General features: G+C 41.2%; 1 protein-coding gene across 2 annotated transcripts in view; it reads left to right on the top strand.

Moving 5' to 3' along the window:
- The window catches only part of KCNG2 (potassium voltage-gated channel modifier subfamily G member 2), a 59,304-nt gene extending 45,894 nt beyond the window's left edge, over positions 1 to 13,410 (top strand). For both annotated transcript variants that reach the window (XM_081950272.1, XM_081950273.1), the window contains exon 3: positions 10,794 to 13,410. In XM_081950272.1, the coding sequence (XP_081806398.1) occupies positions 10,794 to 11,606 (813 nt within the window). In that variant the 3' untranslated portion in view covers positions 11,607 to 13,410. The remainder of the gene's footprint in view (positions 1 to 10,793) is intronic.
- Positions 13,411 to 16,254: the final 2,844 nt, after the last annotated feature.

Raw genomic sequence — 16,254 nt, 5'->3', positions numbered from 1 at the left:
TGTAGGAAAGAAAACTAAAAAAATATATATTTTAAAAACATTTGAAAAGTGAGTTTTTCTGTTATCTAACTTTGGCATCCTCGCTCAGAATTGCCAAGATAACAAGTTAACAGCCAGTGAAAGCTTGTCAAATTTGTAGCTTTTAAAATATTATGGCAATTTTGTTTTCGTTTGTTTTCATTCACTTTATTTTTGTATTAAACAGTTCACCTTTAGAAAAAAGGGAGTTGAAAAGTTTTACTGTTGTTTATTTGGTTTTAGTTATAGTCCTTTGTTATCAATTACCAAATGTTTGTTGTTTATTTTATTTGCCACTTTTATATGATTTCGTGCTTGGAAAGACATTTGATTGCTGTTCCCTCTTTTGGACAATGTCACTTTCTATCTTCACTGATCGTTCAAACTATCTGGAGCAATGTATTGTTTGCCATTGTCAACCTCTGTTTCACTATTTGCTTTCAGCTGCCATTGAAACGGGGAGGGGGGTATTTGGGAGGGGAAGTTTAAGTACAGGAAAGATTGTGAAAAGGGAGTTTTGGTCTCACTGTCTACTGCGCATGCTGGAGACTAGTGCTTGGTGTTGGTCAAGGCCAACCGTCTTGCATACCAACCTGATGATGCTCCTTGAAGATGGAACTCACATGACACCTAAGGGATTTGCAGATTGGACAGTGGGATGAGGGTTACCAGGGGGAGGTGGTTGGTCACATATTGATATGTATGATTTCGCGCACTTTTGCCTCAGATCTTGCTTTGCTTAGCTGCTATCTTTTCATAACCAGTAAAAGTACTCTTAATTCTGCAAAATGGAGTTAAGTGGTTTCTTTCTTGGTTGCTGAGGGAGGCCGGCTTGACAGCCATCTTGTCATATTTTACTGCTGTCCTCTCACAATATTCTGAGTTCTTTTTTTATATTCCCTCATTTATCTTATAATAATTTACCAATTCATTAATCTGTACTCAGGAGATGATTCAGTTCTTTTTGTCTATGATTGGATTCCTTTGCATATCCTAAATTGATCCATATTTTTCCAGAACCCATTTTTTATGTCTGTTGGCCTTATCTGCCAGTATTGCAACTCACTACTACAGTACTTGTTTTCATCTGCTTTCAGCTTTTCAGTCTGGACTTGATTTACTCTACGTTTTCCTTAGTTCTTCCATTCATTCACCAAAATGGTCTCCCATAGTACATTAACTTAGTAGTATTCGCTTCGGCAGCACATATACTAAAATTGGAACGATACAGAGAAGACTCACCTGTTTCGATTAGCTGGCCTGGCACACTCATAGCTTTTACCTCCTGGCAGATATATTTTAATTGGTATTTTTGGGGAACCATTTTAAATTTAACTCTTTGGGGTATTTTTTAGGGGTCTTTTTAAAGATTGTATTTTAAATACTTTACTTTATGTACAGTTCTTTTAACCTCCTCCATCTAAGTATCTAACTATGTATTTAAATATTTTAGTATTGACTTATCTATGTATTTTTTATGTATTGACTGTACACCGCCCCGAGTCCCTTTTGGGAGAGGGTGCGGTCTATAAATATGAATAAAAGTAAAGTAAAGTAAGTAAAGCATGGCCCCTGCGCAAGGATGACACGCAAATTCGTGAAGCTTTCCATTAATAAAAAAATAATAAAAATAAAAATAAAACATAGTAGTATGTATACATTACCATAGTATGCCTAACTTAATCTCACACATGATGTACAATACTTCATTGTCTAATGCTAAATATGCTACTGGAGTGACTTCTAGTGATAATGAACAATGAATTAACATAGTTTTGCATCTCTCAGATGGTTATATTTTAACACTTTCCATCACAAGCAAACTAATCCTCAGAGGATTACATTTTCAATATTTGCTGCTAGCCTGACTGCTATATTGGTGCAGTCTAGGACAATTTAAGCTGATAGTTGTATCTAGTAATTTGATAATAAACATTTAGAAGTCGGCTTGCCCCATCAAATTGTAGAGAGTTGTTCTACTTTCATCATAATCAACATTATCCAGTGATGACACTGAAAACAAGAAATTGGGTAAGGCAGACTGCACATTTTAAGACTGAGAGCAAATGACAGCGCTCTCTTCTCCCATCTCATCCAGATTCTTCTTCTCCCATTATCAAACCTACTTTGCTAAAGGTGCTAGTTCCTCTCATCCTTGAATGATATGTGTAAATATATTTGCCATTTATATGTACTTCTATGCTTGTTCCTTCACAAGGAGCTGTCAGGGTTCCAAATAACATCCAAAATTAAATTAGAGTCCAAGGCAAAGTATTGCTCAAAGTTCCAATTTATTAAGAGAGTCATGTTGGCACATCTGGGAAAACCTGAATCTGAAAGCTTCCCGTTTACCCAGTTGAAAGTTCAAGAACCTGCCCCCACACCCACAAGCCCATGGTCCAAACTTCCACTGCCATGCTGGCAGTTCCACCCATCCAGTTCCGGTCAGGTGCAGAGGTGTAGAGACAAAAGGATGATCTTGGATTTAGAAAGGAATTTTATTTTGACAACATCACATTCTACTCCTTACTATTCCCCTCCCAATTCCCCACTAAAGTAACAGCATAGTAGAATAGAATATTAGTGTGGCAGATCAAAAATCCCAAAAGGAACCAGCTGCAGGCCTGACAGGAGCAAGTAAAGAATTATCTATGGGCAACATCTTAGTTTGTCTTCAATTTTTTAAATTCTTCTTGGAGATTCTCTTCCTTCCTGGAGGAGAGGAGATTACAGCTTGGAGAAATTTGATTGGTGGAGAGGTGTAGGCAATGACCAGGCTGAGCCCATAGAAGGGGTCAAGCACGTCATCAATTTGGATCCCTTCGCATCCACAAGAGACCTACCTATGTCCAGTCCTCCTTGAATTCCATTGATTCTTAACTATTGGCTGTTTGTCTTGACTGTTAGTAGTTCAGATTCTTATTTAGAGGTAAACTGAAATAACCTGGTACTCATTTCGACCTAACTCTGGCTCCAGGTTTCCTGCGCCGGACAGTAGCACCAAAAAGAAGCAGCATGAATTTAAAATGTAGCGCTAAACAAGAAAAGGTAAAAGTTCTAGCTTGAGAATTTTTATTTTCTAAAACACCAACTGCCTATTTTCAATCTATTTTAGAGTATTATTTGCTCATGAGTGCTTTATAAATACATGAACTTCTGTCAGTCCATGAGAATGATGCTAGATAACCATTTGAGATTGGAAATTTGCCTTCATTTCTTCAACTAGGCATCAGCATATTTGATCATTTATGCTAAATATGCTACTTATCATTTTATGAGCCTGTATAAAATAATTGGCCTAAAGATTGAAATATTGCTATTCAATATACAAGGGAAGAGTACAGGAGTGCTTTTAATCGTGACTTAATCTTGTACTGTAAGGTCTCATTCTCAAAGTCATAAACTCTGTCAAATCATGCGAGAAAGCTCTTAAGAGACCTCAGGAATCAAGAACTAATGTAAACTAAAACTATTCAAACAGACATTTACCTAATATTTTAGGCAGGTGGCTATTTCCTAAGGATTTTTGAGAGAGCTGTTACAAATTTCTGTCCTTTAAATGTAGGACTTGGACTAAAACAGCGTGTATGGGATGGGAAATGTCTTGGCACAGAGATACAGTCCTAGGATTAATTGCATATTTTCAATCAAAATGATTGGTTGCTGCTTAGTTAGTTTCTTGGAGCGGGTTTTTCATGAGCCAGATGACTCATTTGAAACAGACGGTATCCAAGAGAAATGTCAAACTCCTTGTTCAATGGCAGGAAACATGACCAGACATCCATCAGGAAACCCCCCATTCCTCCTGCTTCTGGAGAGCAAACCCAAAGCAAATGAGTAGCAAATGAGTAGCATGAAACGTCCTGGACACTTCTAAGAAAGGGGATTACAATCTATTGCTGTGGTTAAGATTGTGCAGAAGTGGCTTACAAGAGTACATTTTGGAACTGGGTTTTTAAAATTGTATTAATAATGGTTTTCCCCTCACATTAATACGTTCTTTCTTCAGCTTATTTACATTTGTCCTTCAGCCCCTCAGAAGAGAAATGTTGGCTGTTCCTCAAGCATTTAGTAGTACGACCATACCATCACAAGCCATTTTTCACTTTATTTTATTGGGTCAGATATATTCTTTGCATGTTCACGGTAATATGGAATCCCACCTCAGAATTGCTTCAGAAAAGCGCCTATCAGTAAATGTAATGGGGGGGGGGGGGAAATAGAAGTTGAAGAATTGATTACAGTGTCTTCAGAATGGAATATAAAATTGATTTTAAAATCATCGCATTACCAGGGTCTCATATTTTAGCATTTGTTGACAAGGAATGGTATATGGTGCTGGCTGGCTAGCGACTCTAGATACCACCTAGTTTTAGAAAACCACTTCCAGAGATAGAGTTAGAAGTTGCCTTTCTGGCTGCAATCCTCAGAATAACCAGGAATGAGAGCATATGTCTTGGCTGGCCTTGTGACTCGGGCCGTCTGCCCAAAAACCGTGGAAGAACTGGAACCAGTGGGATAAAGCTGCCAGGGAAGGTACAGGCAGAAACATCAGGGATGTTTTATTTCTTTGCAGTGCTACTTTGCTCAGCTGTGTGTTAATGCCTTTGTTTCTCTATGTTTTCGTATGTTTGTTTGCTTGTTGAATAGTTGTTAGATGCAGATAAATCTAGGAAGCAAGAACTCAGTTCCCCTTATTTCCCAAGTACCCTCTTAATTGTATTTTTGAAAAATAAAAGTCCTTCATAAAAGTTATTAAACCATACCACACCACACTATAAAATTACTAGTTATGTTAGGTTACAATACCTGTTATTGAATATTACTATTGAATAATAACAGAGTTGAAAGGGACCTTGGAGGTCTTCTAGTCTAACATCCTGCCCAGGCAGAGAACCCAATACCATTTCAGACAAATGCTTGTCCAATCTCTTCTCTAAAACCTCCAGTGTTGGAACATTTACAACTTCTGGAGGCAAGTTGTTCCCCTGATTAATTGTTCTCACTGTCAGGAATTTTTTCCTTAGTTCTAGGTTTATTCTCTCCTTGATTAGTTTCCATCCATTGCTCTTTGTTCTGCCTTCAGATCCTTTGGAGAATAGGTTGCTCTCCTCCTCCTTTTTGGCAGCCCCTGAGATATTGGAACACTGTTGTCATGTTACCCCTAGTCCTCAGTGAGTTTGTGTGTGTTCTACTATCACACTTTCAAAAGCCACATGGACATAATCCCCTTTTAAAAGGAGAGTCTGGAGCCATTTTTAGAAAAGCCTAATTTATGTTCTGCACTATTCAGATACTAAATCAAGATGGAGGTGGGGGGTAGGCATTTTCCCACAAGTGGTAGCAGCATAACTACTTCCTTGCGTAAATACATCTTCAGTCACTTGGGGGAACAGATGCACACAGACAATCTGGAGTTCAGGTAGAGGGGTTAAAAGGAGTGGATCCCAGAAAGAGATCAGATAGGCTTGTGCTCTGTGTTCAGGATAGTTACCTGACTAAAGAACTGTTACTTAGATAATCTGTGTAGTGATTTTAAATTTTTGACTATGAAGTGGGGGAGGGACAAAAGATAATCTTCTGGATAACTGGATCCCCAACTCATCCACCAGATGATATTCTTCATCATCATCATCATCATCATCATCATCAGTCATGTTGATGTTCTATTTTCAATTGTTCCTGGAAGAGTAAAACTGGGAGGGTACCTCAGTTGAAGCATGGCTTAATGAATAGTATAAGGAAAACAGTACCTACAAGCCTCCAAAGCTTGTGGAATTGAAAGACTACCCACAGTTTCTCTCTCTCAAAATAAATGAGCTGGTGAGCTTGATTCTGATTGAAGAAAGTACTGAGGGTTTCAACTTTAGAGATAATCACCAGCATCTTAAATTGCACTCAGAAGTTAATTGGAAGCCAGTGCAGGGTATAATGATATATTAATAACAGCAACTGCCAACAGTGAGCTGGCTGTTGCATTGTGAACTAATTGAATCTGTTGGGTGGTCTTCAAGAACAGCCTCATGTCAAGCACATTGCAGTAATCCAGACTCAGGATAATGTGTGCAGGAATGACTCTCCTGTGCCAGGTGTGGTGCTTGGGAACAGGCCTAGATGACCTGCTTTTAAGGTGCTTGAATCACAGTGTTCTATCAGGAAGGGAAGAAGCCTACAGGGTTTTGTCAACTGTTAACCTTCTTCCTGGGATGGGGTGGTTCAGTGGCTAAGATGCTGAGCTTGTCGATCAGAAAGTTTGGCAGTTCAGCGGTTTGAATCCCTAGCGCCGCATAACGGAGTGAGCTCCTGTTACTTGTCCCAGCTTCTGCCAACCTAGCAGTTCGAAAGCATGTAAAAAATGCAAGTAGAAAAATAGGGACCACCTTGGTGGGAAAGTAACAGCGCTCCATGCGCCTTTGGCATTTAGTCATGCCGGCCACATGACCAAGGAAACGTCTTTGGACAGCTCTGGCTCTTCGGCTTAGAAATGGAGATGAACACTGCCCCATAGGGGCCGGAAATGACTAGCACGCATGTGCGGGGGAACGTGTACCTTTAACCTTCTTCCTACACCATTATTACTTACACTGCATTCTGTCATAACCAAGACTGAATAAAGTTTCTTTAAACAAAGCTAAAAACAATCACAACCAGCTGCCCAAACCACTTGCAAGAGTCTTTTCCAACATCAAAGTTCAAAAGCATCGGGAAAATCATTCCCTGCATGAGCCTGATCTTTGTAGATACAGACCCATTGCAATATCTGAATGTCTTTTCTAGTACTTTCATTGCTATTTTAGCAAGTTTTAAGCCAGGGGTGTCAAACTCGCAGCCTGCTGCCCAGATGTGTCATGCGCTGGCCACGCCTACCCCCAGTTTCGCGAAGGGGGGAAAACTTGTGATATGTTACGTGACAACATGTCGTCACGAGTTTGACACTCCTGTTCTACACTTATAGCATCCTTCTTTAGTGTTGGTTCCTTGAATTGTTGATATTCAATAATAATATGGATGCAGCTAAGGAAACTATAACTTGTTTCACTCATGGCCTGGTGTACTGTGAATCTAACTTAATGGAGACATGTCAGGAAAAAAGATTTTGCTAGAGCATGTTTATACCAAAATCTTTGCAGTAGCAAGAAGCCAAAAGAGAGGGGGGAAATTCACTCTTTTGCCTTCTATTTCATTAAAGTGCCCTCACTCCAAAAATAAGTTAGGTTTGCTTCAGGAAAACAATACAGCACTATCCTGCAAATCCTGGTAAGAGATTTTGAATTTCTTACTCTGGGTCTAACTCCCAGGATTCCCCGTTTATTATATTTTGATAATTTTGTTAGTTATTGGTTTTTAGTTCCAGAATAAAAGCCTTTATAGGAGAAAAGAATGATGGCTAGAAAGATATTTTACTATAGAAATTATATAATTATGCCTGGCACTGAATATTTTAATCCTTTTCTAAAATTTTAGGAGCAAGCAATAAAATGTACTAGATGGAGATAAAGTACTTTGCACAATGTATAATTAACGTAATTCACTACCACTGGAATCATAATTATTAGTCAGACAGTTGTTGTTAGTTTTGTCATTTGAAGCAATTTATGAAGAATGAGTCCATTGGTGGCTATAACCCTTAAGAACTAAATGCGAAAGGGGAAAAGGGAAGAAGGGAAGGAAGATTACTAGCGTCTTGCTTGTATAGCTAATCCTATTTGAAAACCAAATGCAAGGCTAAATGGATCTTTGTTCCAATCCAAAATTTAGTTGTGCCAGCTATAAACTTATAAAATATATGAACAATGAAATGAGGAAATAATTCTCGGTTCTCCTTCCAAAAGAAATTGAAAGTGGGTGAATTTTAAAAAGAGGTATTTCAGCTGCGTGTTTTCTCCCTGAATTACGTGTGCTTTTCCCATGTTTTTTACTTGAGGCTTCTTTGTTTAAAATAGTCACTCCACACCTAGAACTAGTTCTTCATGATCACCCTATTTTATATATAATATGTATGAATGGGCCACTTAGTTCTCTGCCAAATTATCTTTGCAAATCATTTAAATCATTTAAAATAATTCCTTTCCGTAACAACTCTTAATAATATTCCAGTATGGTATTATGCTGCCGGTATGCACCGGTTCGGGTGAACCGGTAGTGGTGGCAGTGCAAGGCCCCGCTCACCCACCCGGATGTCATCACGGACCTTCTGGGCATGTGCGTGCTCCTGCTACCAAACTGGTAGTGAAGAGAATAGAATACCATTATGACCTTCAAGGTATTCCAGACAAGCAGATACTATCTCTATCTTTATTGTAAGGTTGCATTAACAGAATCTTGCAACTCTGAAAGGCACCCTCCCCGAGGGGGGATTGAAAATTCTTAGCAACCGGTTATCTTCCCGGTTGCTGGGTGGGTGTAGTCTAGTTGGCTTCCTGCACCGCGGCGGGGGGGCGTTTTTGCCCTCCCCAGGCTCTGGAGGCTTTTGTTGAGCCTCCGGGAGGGTGAAAACGGCCTCCCCCAAACTTCCGGTATGCCCATTTTTCGCCCTCCCAGAGCCTCCGCTCAAACCCTGCACTTACCTGGTATCCAAAATGGGTCATGTGGAGCCTCCTGGGAGGAGCGAGGTGGGCGGAGTTAGCCAGCCCTTATAACCAGTTCCACGAACCAGATTAAAATTAACATCCGGTTTGCCTGAACCATTCCGAACCGGCTGAATCCCACCCCTGCACACACACCCTTCACTTTTACACTCCCCAAAACTAGATCCCTTCTGAGATACTTTTGCCCTCTGTCCTCCTTCAGTCTCAAATTTTATCAAACCATTGTATAAGTTGTGGCTCTTCCTCCTGTCTTCCAAGGTCCTTCCCATATACCATTACAGCCATTCAGCCGTTCCTTGAGCAGACTTGTAGGGAATGTCTAAATCCTTTCTTCCTTCCCCTCCCTCCAAATAATGATGGATTTTAGAAATTCATCAAGGCAACACTCTTTTATCTTCAGAGAAAATGAAGATGCGTTACTGGGAAACAGACATCAACTGTATATAATTCAATTTAGTAGTGTGAGTTCCACTACCATATGTCTGTTGATTGAGATTCTCAATCATGCAGGTTGGGGAGGGGGTCTCCACACTTAAGTCTGGAATACCACGAGTCTTAAAAGTTGCCAGGTTAGGAGACTCCTTATCCAGGTCATGGTTGTCTCAAAAGGTGTTTTTCCAAACGTCTTGAATGAGGAGTGAACTGTTCTCAAAAAGGAAAAGAAAGTCCAGTTGCCTTTTGGCAAAAGCACCTTTGCTATCCCATATGATACCTATGCCCTAAGAGGTGGGTTCCGGCTTCTGTTACTGCCGGTTCACTCAGGGACGTGCTTCGGGCACATGTGTGATGCGAGCTACGTACGCTTGATATGCGCTATGCGTGTATGCTCAGAAGCAAAAAACAATATCAAACCGGTTCAGGTGTGGGCCCAGCTGAGCTACTACCTACTTGGCCGAACCGGTAGGAACCCACCTATGCCTTGCGCCCAGAAATCACGTTGTCAAAATTCAGCAGCAAAAAGGCTGGTTTCCAGTGGTACAATTTGTGTGGTTCTTTTAGCAAAAATAAAAATAGAAATGGAAATGTGGAAGGCAAACCTTGTTCCACCTTTAAACCCTGTGCTCTTCTCATCAAGTACATAGAATTTTTAAGGAAAAATAATTCATGTTTATTCCAGTAGCCTTTATTTGTTCTCTCTTCTTGCTGGGAGTGATTAACAGTCAACATAAAGAAAACGGTAAGGGTGAACTGTAGCTATATTTGGAAGTGGGGATGAAACAACCAAATAAAAATCATTATTCATTGTTGCTTAAGTTTTGGGCTCAATTGCAACCTTTAAATAACTTTATTCAAACAGTTCTCTTACATTTTGGATTTTTTTAAATGGCAGTTATTCGTTTTAATTTAAGGGCAATTGTTTTATAGAACAAGCTTTTTAGAAGCTTTTCCAGCATAATTGATTAGTGTAGAGTAGCTACTACATTAGTATTATTATCACCACTTTTATTCATTAAACATGAAACACAGTCAACTAAACATTTAAAAATGTATCACCAATACCATTGACTGGCATTAATGGTTGATATGGGTTGCTGCCAGCATCCTAGGTGTCAACCAAGTATCTTCTTAAAATATACGATATTCTGAGTAGCACAGGTTTTTGCAGTTCTGCTGGTGTTCTTGCAGGAAGCTGCAATTTCTTGATGTATTTTATAAATTTCTTGGACATGGTACCTGTTGTTGTTGTTGTGGTGGTGGTGGTGGTGATGATGCCAGAATCAAGTCCCAGATATAGTGTGAATTTAGGATCTGGCCTTTGGAGAAAAGAGCTAGTTTAAACCCATTATTCATGCTGGCTGGAGGGAGTTTAAGTCCCCATATCTCAAAGTTGTCAACGTTAAAAAAAACTGCTCTGAATGAGCTAGGCATTTATAAAAATGAAGTCAAAATAATCATTATTTTTAAAAAAGTTCACCAAAAACTTTTCAAATTCATTTGGAAAATGAGTAATTTGAACAGTTCATGTGATAAGGAGGCTATTGTCTGGGCAGGTCTATCCCATAATAAAGCTGTTGGTCTCAGAGATGCCAATGCATAGAAATGCATTTAGTTTAGCTTTATATTGCAGCTTTAAATCTGTAACAGAACATAGAAGCACAGAATACAAGAGCATGTTTGGCTTTTTCATGTACTTTTTTTTTTTGGCTGGCTTGTTGAATAACTCTTAATTTTCCGCCTTCTTTGCAGGGGGAATGTTCCCAAAAGTGCCATGACATCTTTGTGCTGGAAACGGTCTGTGTGGCTTGGTTTTCTTTCGAGTTCCTCTTGCGCTCTATCCAGGCGGAGAGCAAGTGTGCCTTTCTGAAGACGCCGCTCAACATTATAGACATTTTGGCCATCTTGCCTTTCTACATCTCTTTGATTGTAGATATGGCTTCTCCCAAAACCAGCACCAAGCCTGGGGGTGTAGGTGTTGGAAACAAGTACCTGGAGAGAGTGGGGCTGGTGCTGCGCACCCTGCGAGCCCTTCGCATCCTCTATGTCATGCGCCTGGCAAGGCACTCTCTGGGGCTGCAGACCCTGGGACTCACCGTGCGCCGCTGCACCCGGGAATTTGGACTGCTCCTCCTTTTTCTTTGCGTCGCTATGGCGCTCTTTTCACCTCTCGTCTACTTGGCAGAAAATGAAATGGGTGCCAAGCATGAATTCACCAGTGTTCCCAGCAGTTATTGGTGGGCTGTGATATCCATGACAACTGTCGGCTATGGTGACATGGTGCCTCGCAGCATTCCAGGGCAGGTAGTGGCCCTAAGCAGTATCTTGAGTGGCATTCTCCTGATGGCTTTTCCAGTCACTTCCATTTTCCACACTTTCTCGCGCTCGTATATTGAGCTTAAGGAAGAACAGCAGCGTGCTTCTAATAGGCAACCTCATGACCTGGAAGAAAGCAACAACCTTCCACAAGACAGCAGCTCTCAGGAAGAAGACTCCTCCTCTTTGCGGGGCAATAACGGAGCAGCGATTCCCGCTGAAATGGAAAAAGGCGCTAAGAATTGCTGACGCAAAGGAAATTGGAATCTTGGGGAACAGGAGAGGAAAAGTGGATGGAGGGCTATTTATGTCTTAAAGCAGAGGTCTTCAAACTTGGCAACATTAAGACTTGGGGACTTCAACTCCCAGAATTCCCCAGCCAGCATAGGAGCAGAACATCACAAGTCTTAAGGTTGGCATGTTAGGAGACCCCCCCCCCTTTAAAGTAACCAAGCTGCTTAGATCTCCTTTTGCAACCAGAAAGACTGCCTTTTGAGCAACAGCTTACATGATCCATCATAGCGCTGAAGACGGGTTGGCTTTAATGTAACATCCTTTAGAATTTCAGAGACTCTCCAGAACTAGCGATGCTGCTAATTGCGCTTTTCAAGAGCCATTTTCAAACTTCTTTCTGTTGTATGTATGTGGGAAGAATGAACACAGCTAATGTATTTTTAAAAATATCCAGATTCAGGTAGTTCTTGTTCCATTCATATTGCATAGAGCTAAAGAAACTGACAGATTGTCCAGCAATATTGTCCTCTCTAGCTGTTTTCATCCCTAGTAGATTCATGTTGCGGTGTACATCATGAAATATGCATAGAAGTTAAAAAGGGAAATTGATGTATGAATTATTATTATTTTGAATTAATTGCAAAGCCAATCCCTGTGTTGCCCATGGTTTAAAAAGGCCTGCTTTAGTTCTTTATGCATTATTGCTGTTGGCCACAGGAAGCTTTGCACTTTAATTTAAATCAGGGGTGGGCAGCTATAGCCCCTATATGACTTGTGGACTTTAACTCCCAGAATTCCTGAGCCAGTATGCTAGGCTCAGGAATTCTGGGATTTGAAGTCCACTGCTCATAAAGGGGCCATAGTTGTCCAGTGCTGGCTTAGATGGTGTTTCCTTTGCTCAGACTTAAATGTGCATTGCTTTAAAATGATTCTAGTAGATTTTTTCCCTGTATGTCTGATACATTGGTTCTAAAGCTATGATATTTTTCAAATGGAAGACAACACTTATGAGGCATTTATAGCTGGCTTTAAACTAAACAGCAAAATTGGGCTTTCATTTTATTCCAATAACTATCTCCTGCAGTGTTAGGTTAAAAAATCTGGGAAGCTTTGGCTCTTGTCTTTCTAAATAAATAAATAATGAAATTAAAGCTATCAATAATAAAAATAATTCTATTGGCCTGGAGTTGAATATGAGACAAACTGCAAAACATCCAGTTAAGTTAGGCCTGGCCATTGCAAAGATGCACAATAAAGGAGGAAGCACAAAGTATTTGCACTTCTTAATTTCTTCTGTATTTGCAACAAAGGTTTTGTTACATGCAGCATGTGAGATTTACCAAACGTGAGATAAAAGCTTTGGGTTTGGATGGATTTTGACCATGCAAATCTTTTCCTCATAGTTTAAAATGACTTCTCCATTATGTCGGAAATAAGCACACAAGAGTCACAATGAGCAGTATTTTTGAAGTACATTTTGCTACCAGAAGGCAGGAGCCTTTTACAGTAATTAAGAATTGTGGTGAATTCCAACTCCTGGATCTAAGTGAAAATTAAAAGCCTTACCACTTTTGAAAATGGAGGGTCTTCGTGCCGGAAGTACTAGCAGTAAGTCTACTTTTCCATTTGTATTGATTCTTGGTCCGCAAGATTGTGATGACGCTGGGAGTTTTATGCAGTCTTGTTTTGTGTGGCTGAGCTATATTAAACATGTCATCTGTTAGCAAGGAACATTGTAAACAAAAGCTTCTTAATTTCTATTTCCTGAGTCTCATTTATTCCAGTTCATTTTGAAAATAAGAAAGGAAAATAAAATTACTTTGTGCACATAATCTAAAACTAGTTTTCTTTTACCGTTTCACAAGTTCACATGTCCCCTGGTGTCTTCACGCCTGCTGGCATAACTAGGTCTTGAAGGATCTGCAACAGCTCCAGAGTGATGGCGCTGACCTCATGAGCGTGGTGGGGCGGAGTAGATTCCATAATGCAAGAGCCACAGCAGAAAGGCTCATTGCCTAGGGCTCACCAAATGTGGCTCCCTAGATCAGTGTTTTTCAACCTTTTTTGGGCAAAGGCACACTTGTTTCATGAAAAAAATCATGAGGCACACCACCATTAGAAAATTTTTAAAAAATTAACTCTGTGCCTATATTGACTATATATAAAGTAATTCTCTTGAATAGGAATCAAATAAACACAAATAAAGTATTTTATAATTACTTTATTATGAAATAGTAAGTAAACAGAAATATGAAAAATTATAAAATACTTTATTCAGTGCGCAACCTGGGCAAAATTGGCTCTTAAGACTGGTGGACTTCAACTCCCAGAATTCTGAGAGTTGAAGTCCACCAAGGGCATCAATCATATTAGCCCAGGCAGAGATCTGCAAAATTGGCTCTTAAGACTGGTGGACTTCAACTCCCAGAATTCTGAGAGTTGAAGTCCACCAGTCTTAAAACAGCCACCTTTGCAGACCTCTGTGTTAGCCCAAAGCCTGGCGCTGGGCGGGCCTTGCTCCCCCATTGGTGGAGCCCCAAGAAGCGAGGAGGGAGAAAAAGAGACGGAGGCAAGGAGCTTCTCCCCCCCCCCCGCAAAAATCTTATCAGGGAGCCGGCGGGCAGTAGCAAATTAGCAAATTTTTGCTGGGAGGAGGCGGGGGGGGGGAAAGCTCCTTAGCCTCCCGTTTCTTTTTCTGCCTCCTCGCTTCTCGTCATTCCACTTGTCAGAAACTTCTCCTGCATCAAATTTGCAACGACCTAATAACAGAGTTGGAAGGGACCTTGCCCCAAGAAGCGAGGAGCGAGAAAAAGAGACGGAGGCAAGGAGTTCCCCCCCCCCCCGCAAAAATCTTATCAGGGAGCCGGCGGGCAGTAGCAAATTTTTGCTGGGAGGAGGCGGGGGGGGAGCTCCTTAGCCTCCCGTTTCTTTTTCTGCCTCCTCGCTTCTTGTCCCCTCCAGGCGGATCTGATCAGAACGCCCGTGTGCAAGAGGCGAGCCCTTACTTTTATTATTACTTTTATATTTACTCCGTCTCCTCCTGCTCCGGTCCTCCTGGTGACTCGAGTCGCGACGTCGCACACTGTGCTCGGGCGGGAAGGAAGGCTGGAGTCTGGACCAATCACAGCCCGGACATCAGAAAAGTGGAATTTTTTGAATTTTTCAATTTTTCCCACGGCACACCAGGCAAGTGTGTGCCGCGGAACAGTGGTTGAAAAACACTGCCCTAGATGATGGAATCCACAATAGGTCTGCTCTATTAGATTCATTAGAAATCGGGAAGAGACTGTCCCTCAAATATCCCAGTCCCGTGTCATTTAGGTCAATACCGGCACCTTGTATTGGATCCAAAAACAAACTGGTAACAAATGCAACTTGCACAGCAGAGGTGTAACATGAGTACTACCAGGAACATACATAGCTGCTCAGACTGCTGTATTTTCCACCAGCTAAAGTTTCTGGATAGTTTTCAAGGGCAGCCCCATGTAGAATATGTAGCAATAGTCCAACTGGGAGATCACTAAGGCATTGAATGGCTGTGAGCAAGCCCCCTTGATCCAAGAACGGACTAAACTGGACCATTGTATAAAACGTTACACAAAGGCCCTCCTAGCTATGAGTGCCATCTGCTCCTTGAGCAGGAGTTGTGAGTCCAGGAGGACCCCAGGTTGTGCACAGGGTCTGTTTAGGGCAGTGCAATCCCATCCACCATTAGAAACGATTCATTTTACATTATAGCAGTGAAAGGAGGGAATGTGTAATTTTTAAGCTACAAGAAGTGGAACTCAGTGTAAGGGCAGTTTGTGCCTTTTCTTCTTCATTGGCCAACCAGAATCTTTCCTTCCCCCAATACACACACACGGGGGGGGGGGGCTTTGTGGGTGTGGCAGGGAAAGGATACTACAAAATCCCCATTCCCTCCCCACTTCCGCTATCGGTTCTCCAGAACCTGTCAGAACTGGATGAATACCACCTCTGGGCTGGATGCGTCACGCGCTGGCCATGCCCATGCCTGGTTTATTGAAGGGGAAAAAAGTCCCGATATGTCACGTGACGCCACCATGACGTGGATTTGACACCCCTGAATTACAGTGTTCCAATACTGGCTCTAAACTGGCAGAATCCTGATGCGTAGTACCTAGTGTTGCGTGGGGGTCTGAACTAGAACATCAGTTATCAGCAATTTACTCAAAGACTCTCTTCAATTATTGTATCAAGCTAGGAGGAGCATAGCCGCTGCTGGGATATGTGGAGCGCTCTGCCAATAGAAACCCTGGTGCAACTGCCAGAAGCAGCACTTTTTCTGTGGGATCCAGTCTTCGAGATGGAAACAGTATCATTTTTATATTTGTACATCCAAAAACAAAATACAGATAGTCCTTGACTTATGACCACAATTGAGCCCATAATGTGTGTTAAGTGAAACATTTGTTAAGTGAGTTTTGTCCCATTTTGCGACCTTTCTGGCCACAGTTGTTAAGTGAATCACTGAAGGTGTTAACTGAGTAACCCAGTTGTTAAGTGAATCTGGCTTTCCCATTGGATTTGCTTGTCAGGAGGTCGCAAAAGAGGATCAAATGACCTCAAGACCCAGGAACCATCGTAAGTACGAGTCAGTTGCCAAGAGTCTGAATTTTAATCACGTGACCATGGGGAGGCTGCA

The sequence above is a fragment of the Natrix helvetica genome (assembly GCF_964273705.1).
Source record: "Natrix helvetica genome assembly, chromosome: 4".
Lineage (NCBI taxonomy): Eukaryota > Metazoa > Chordata > Lepidosauria > Squamata > Natricidae > Natrix > Natrix helvetica.
The sequence above is the reverse complement of the archived record's forward strand: the minus strand, read 5'-3'. Positions and strand labels throughout refer to the sequence as shown.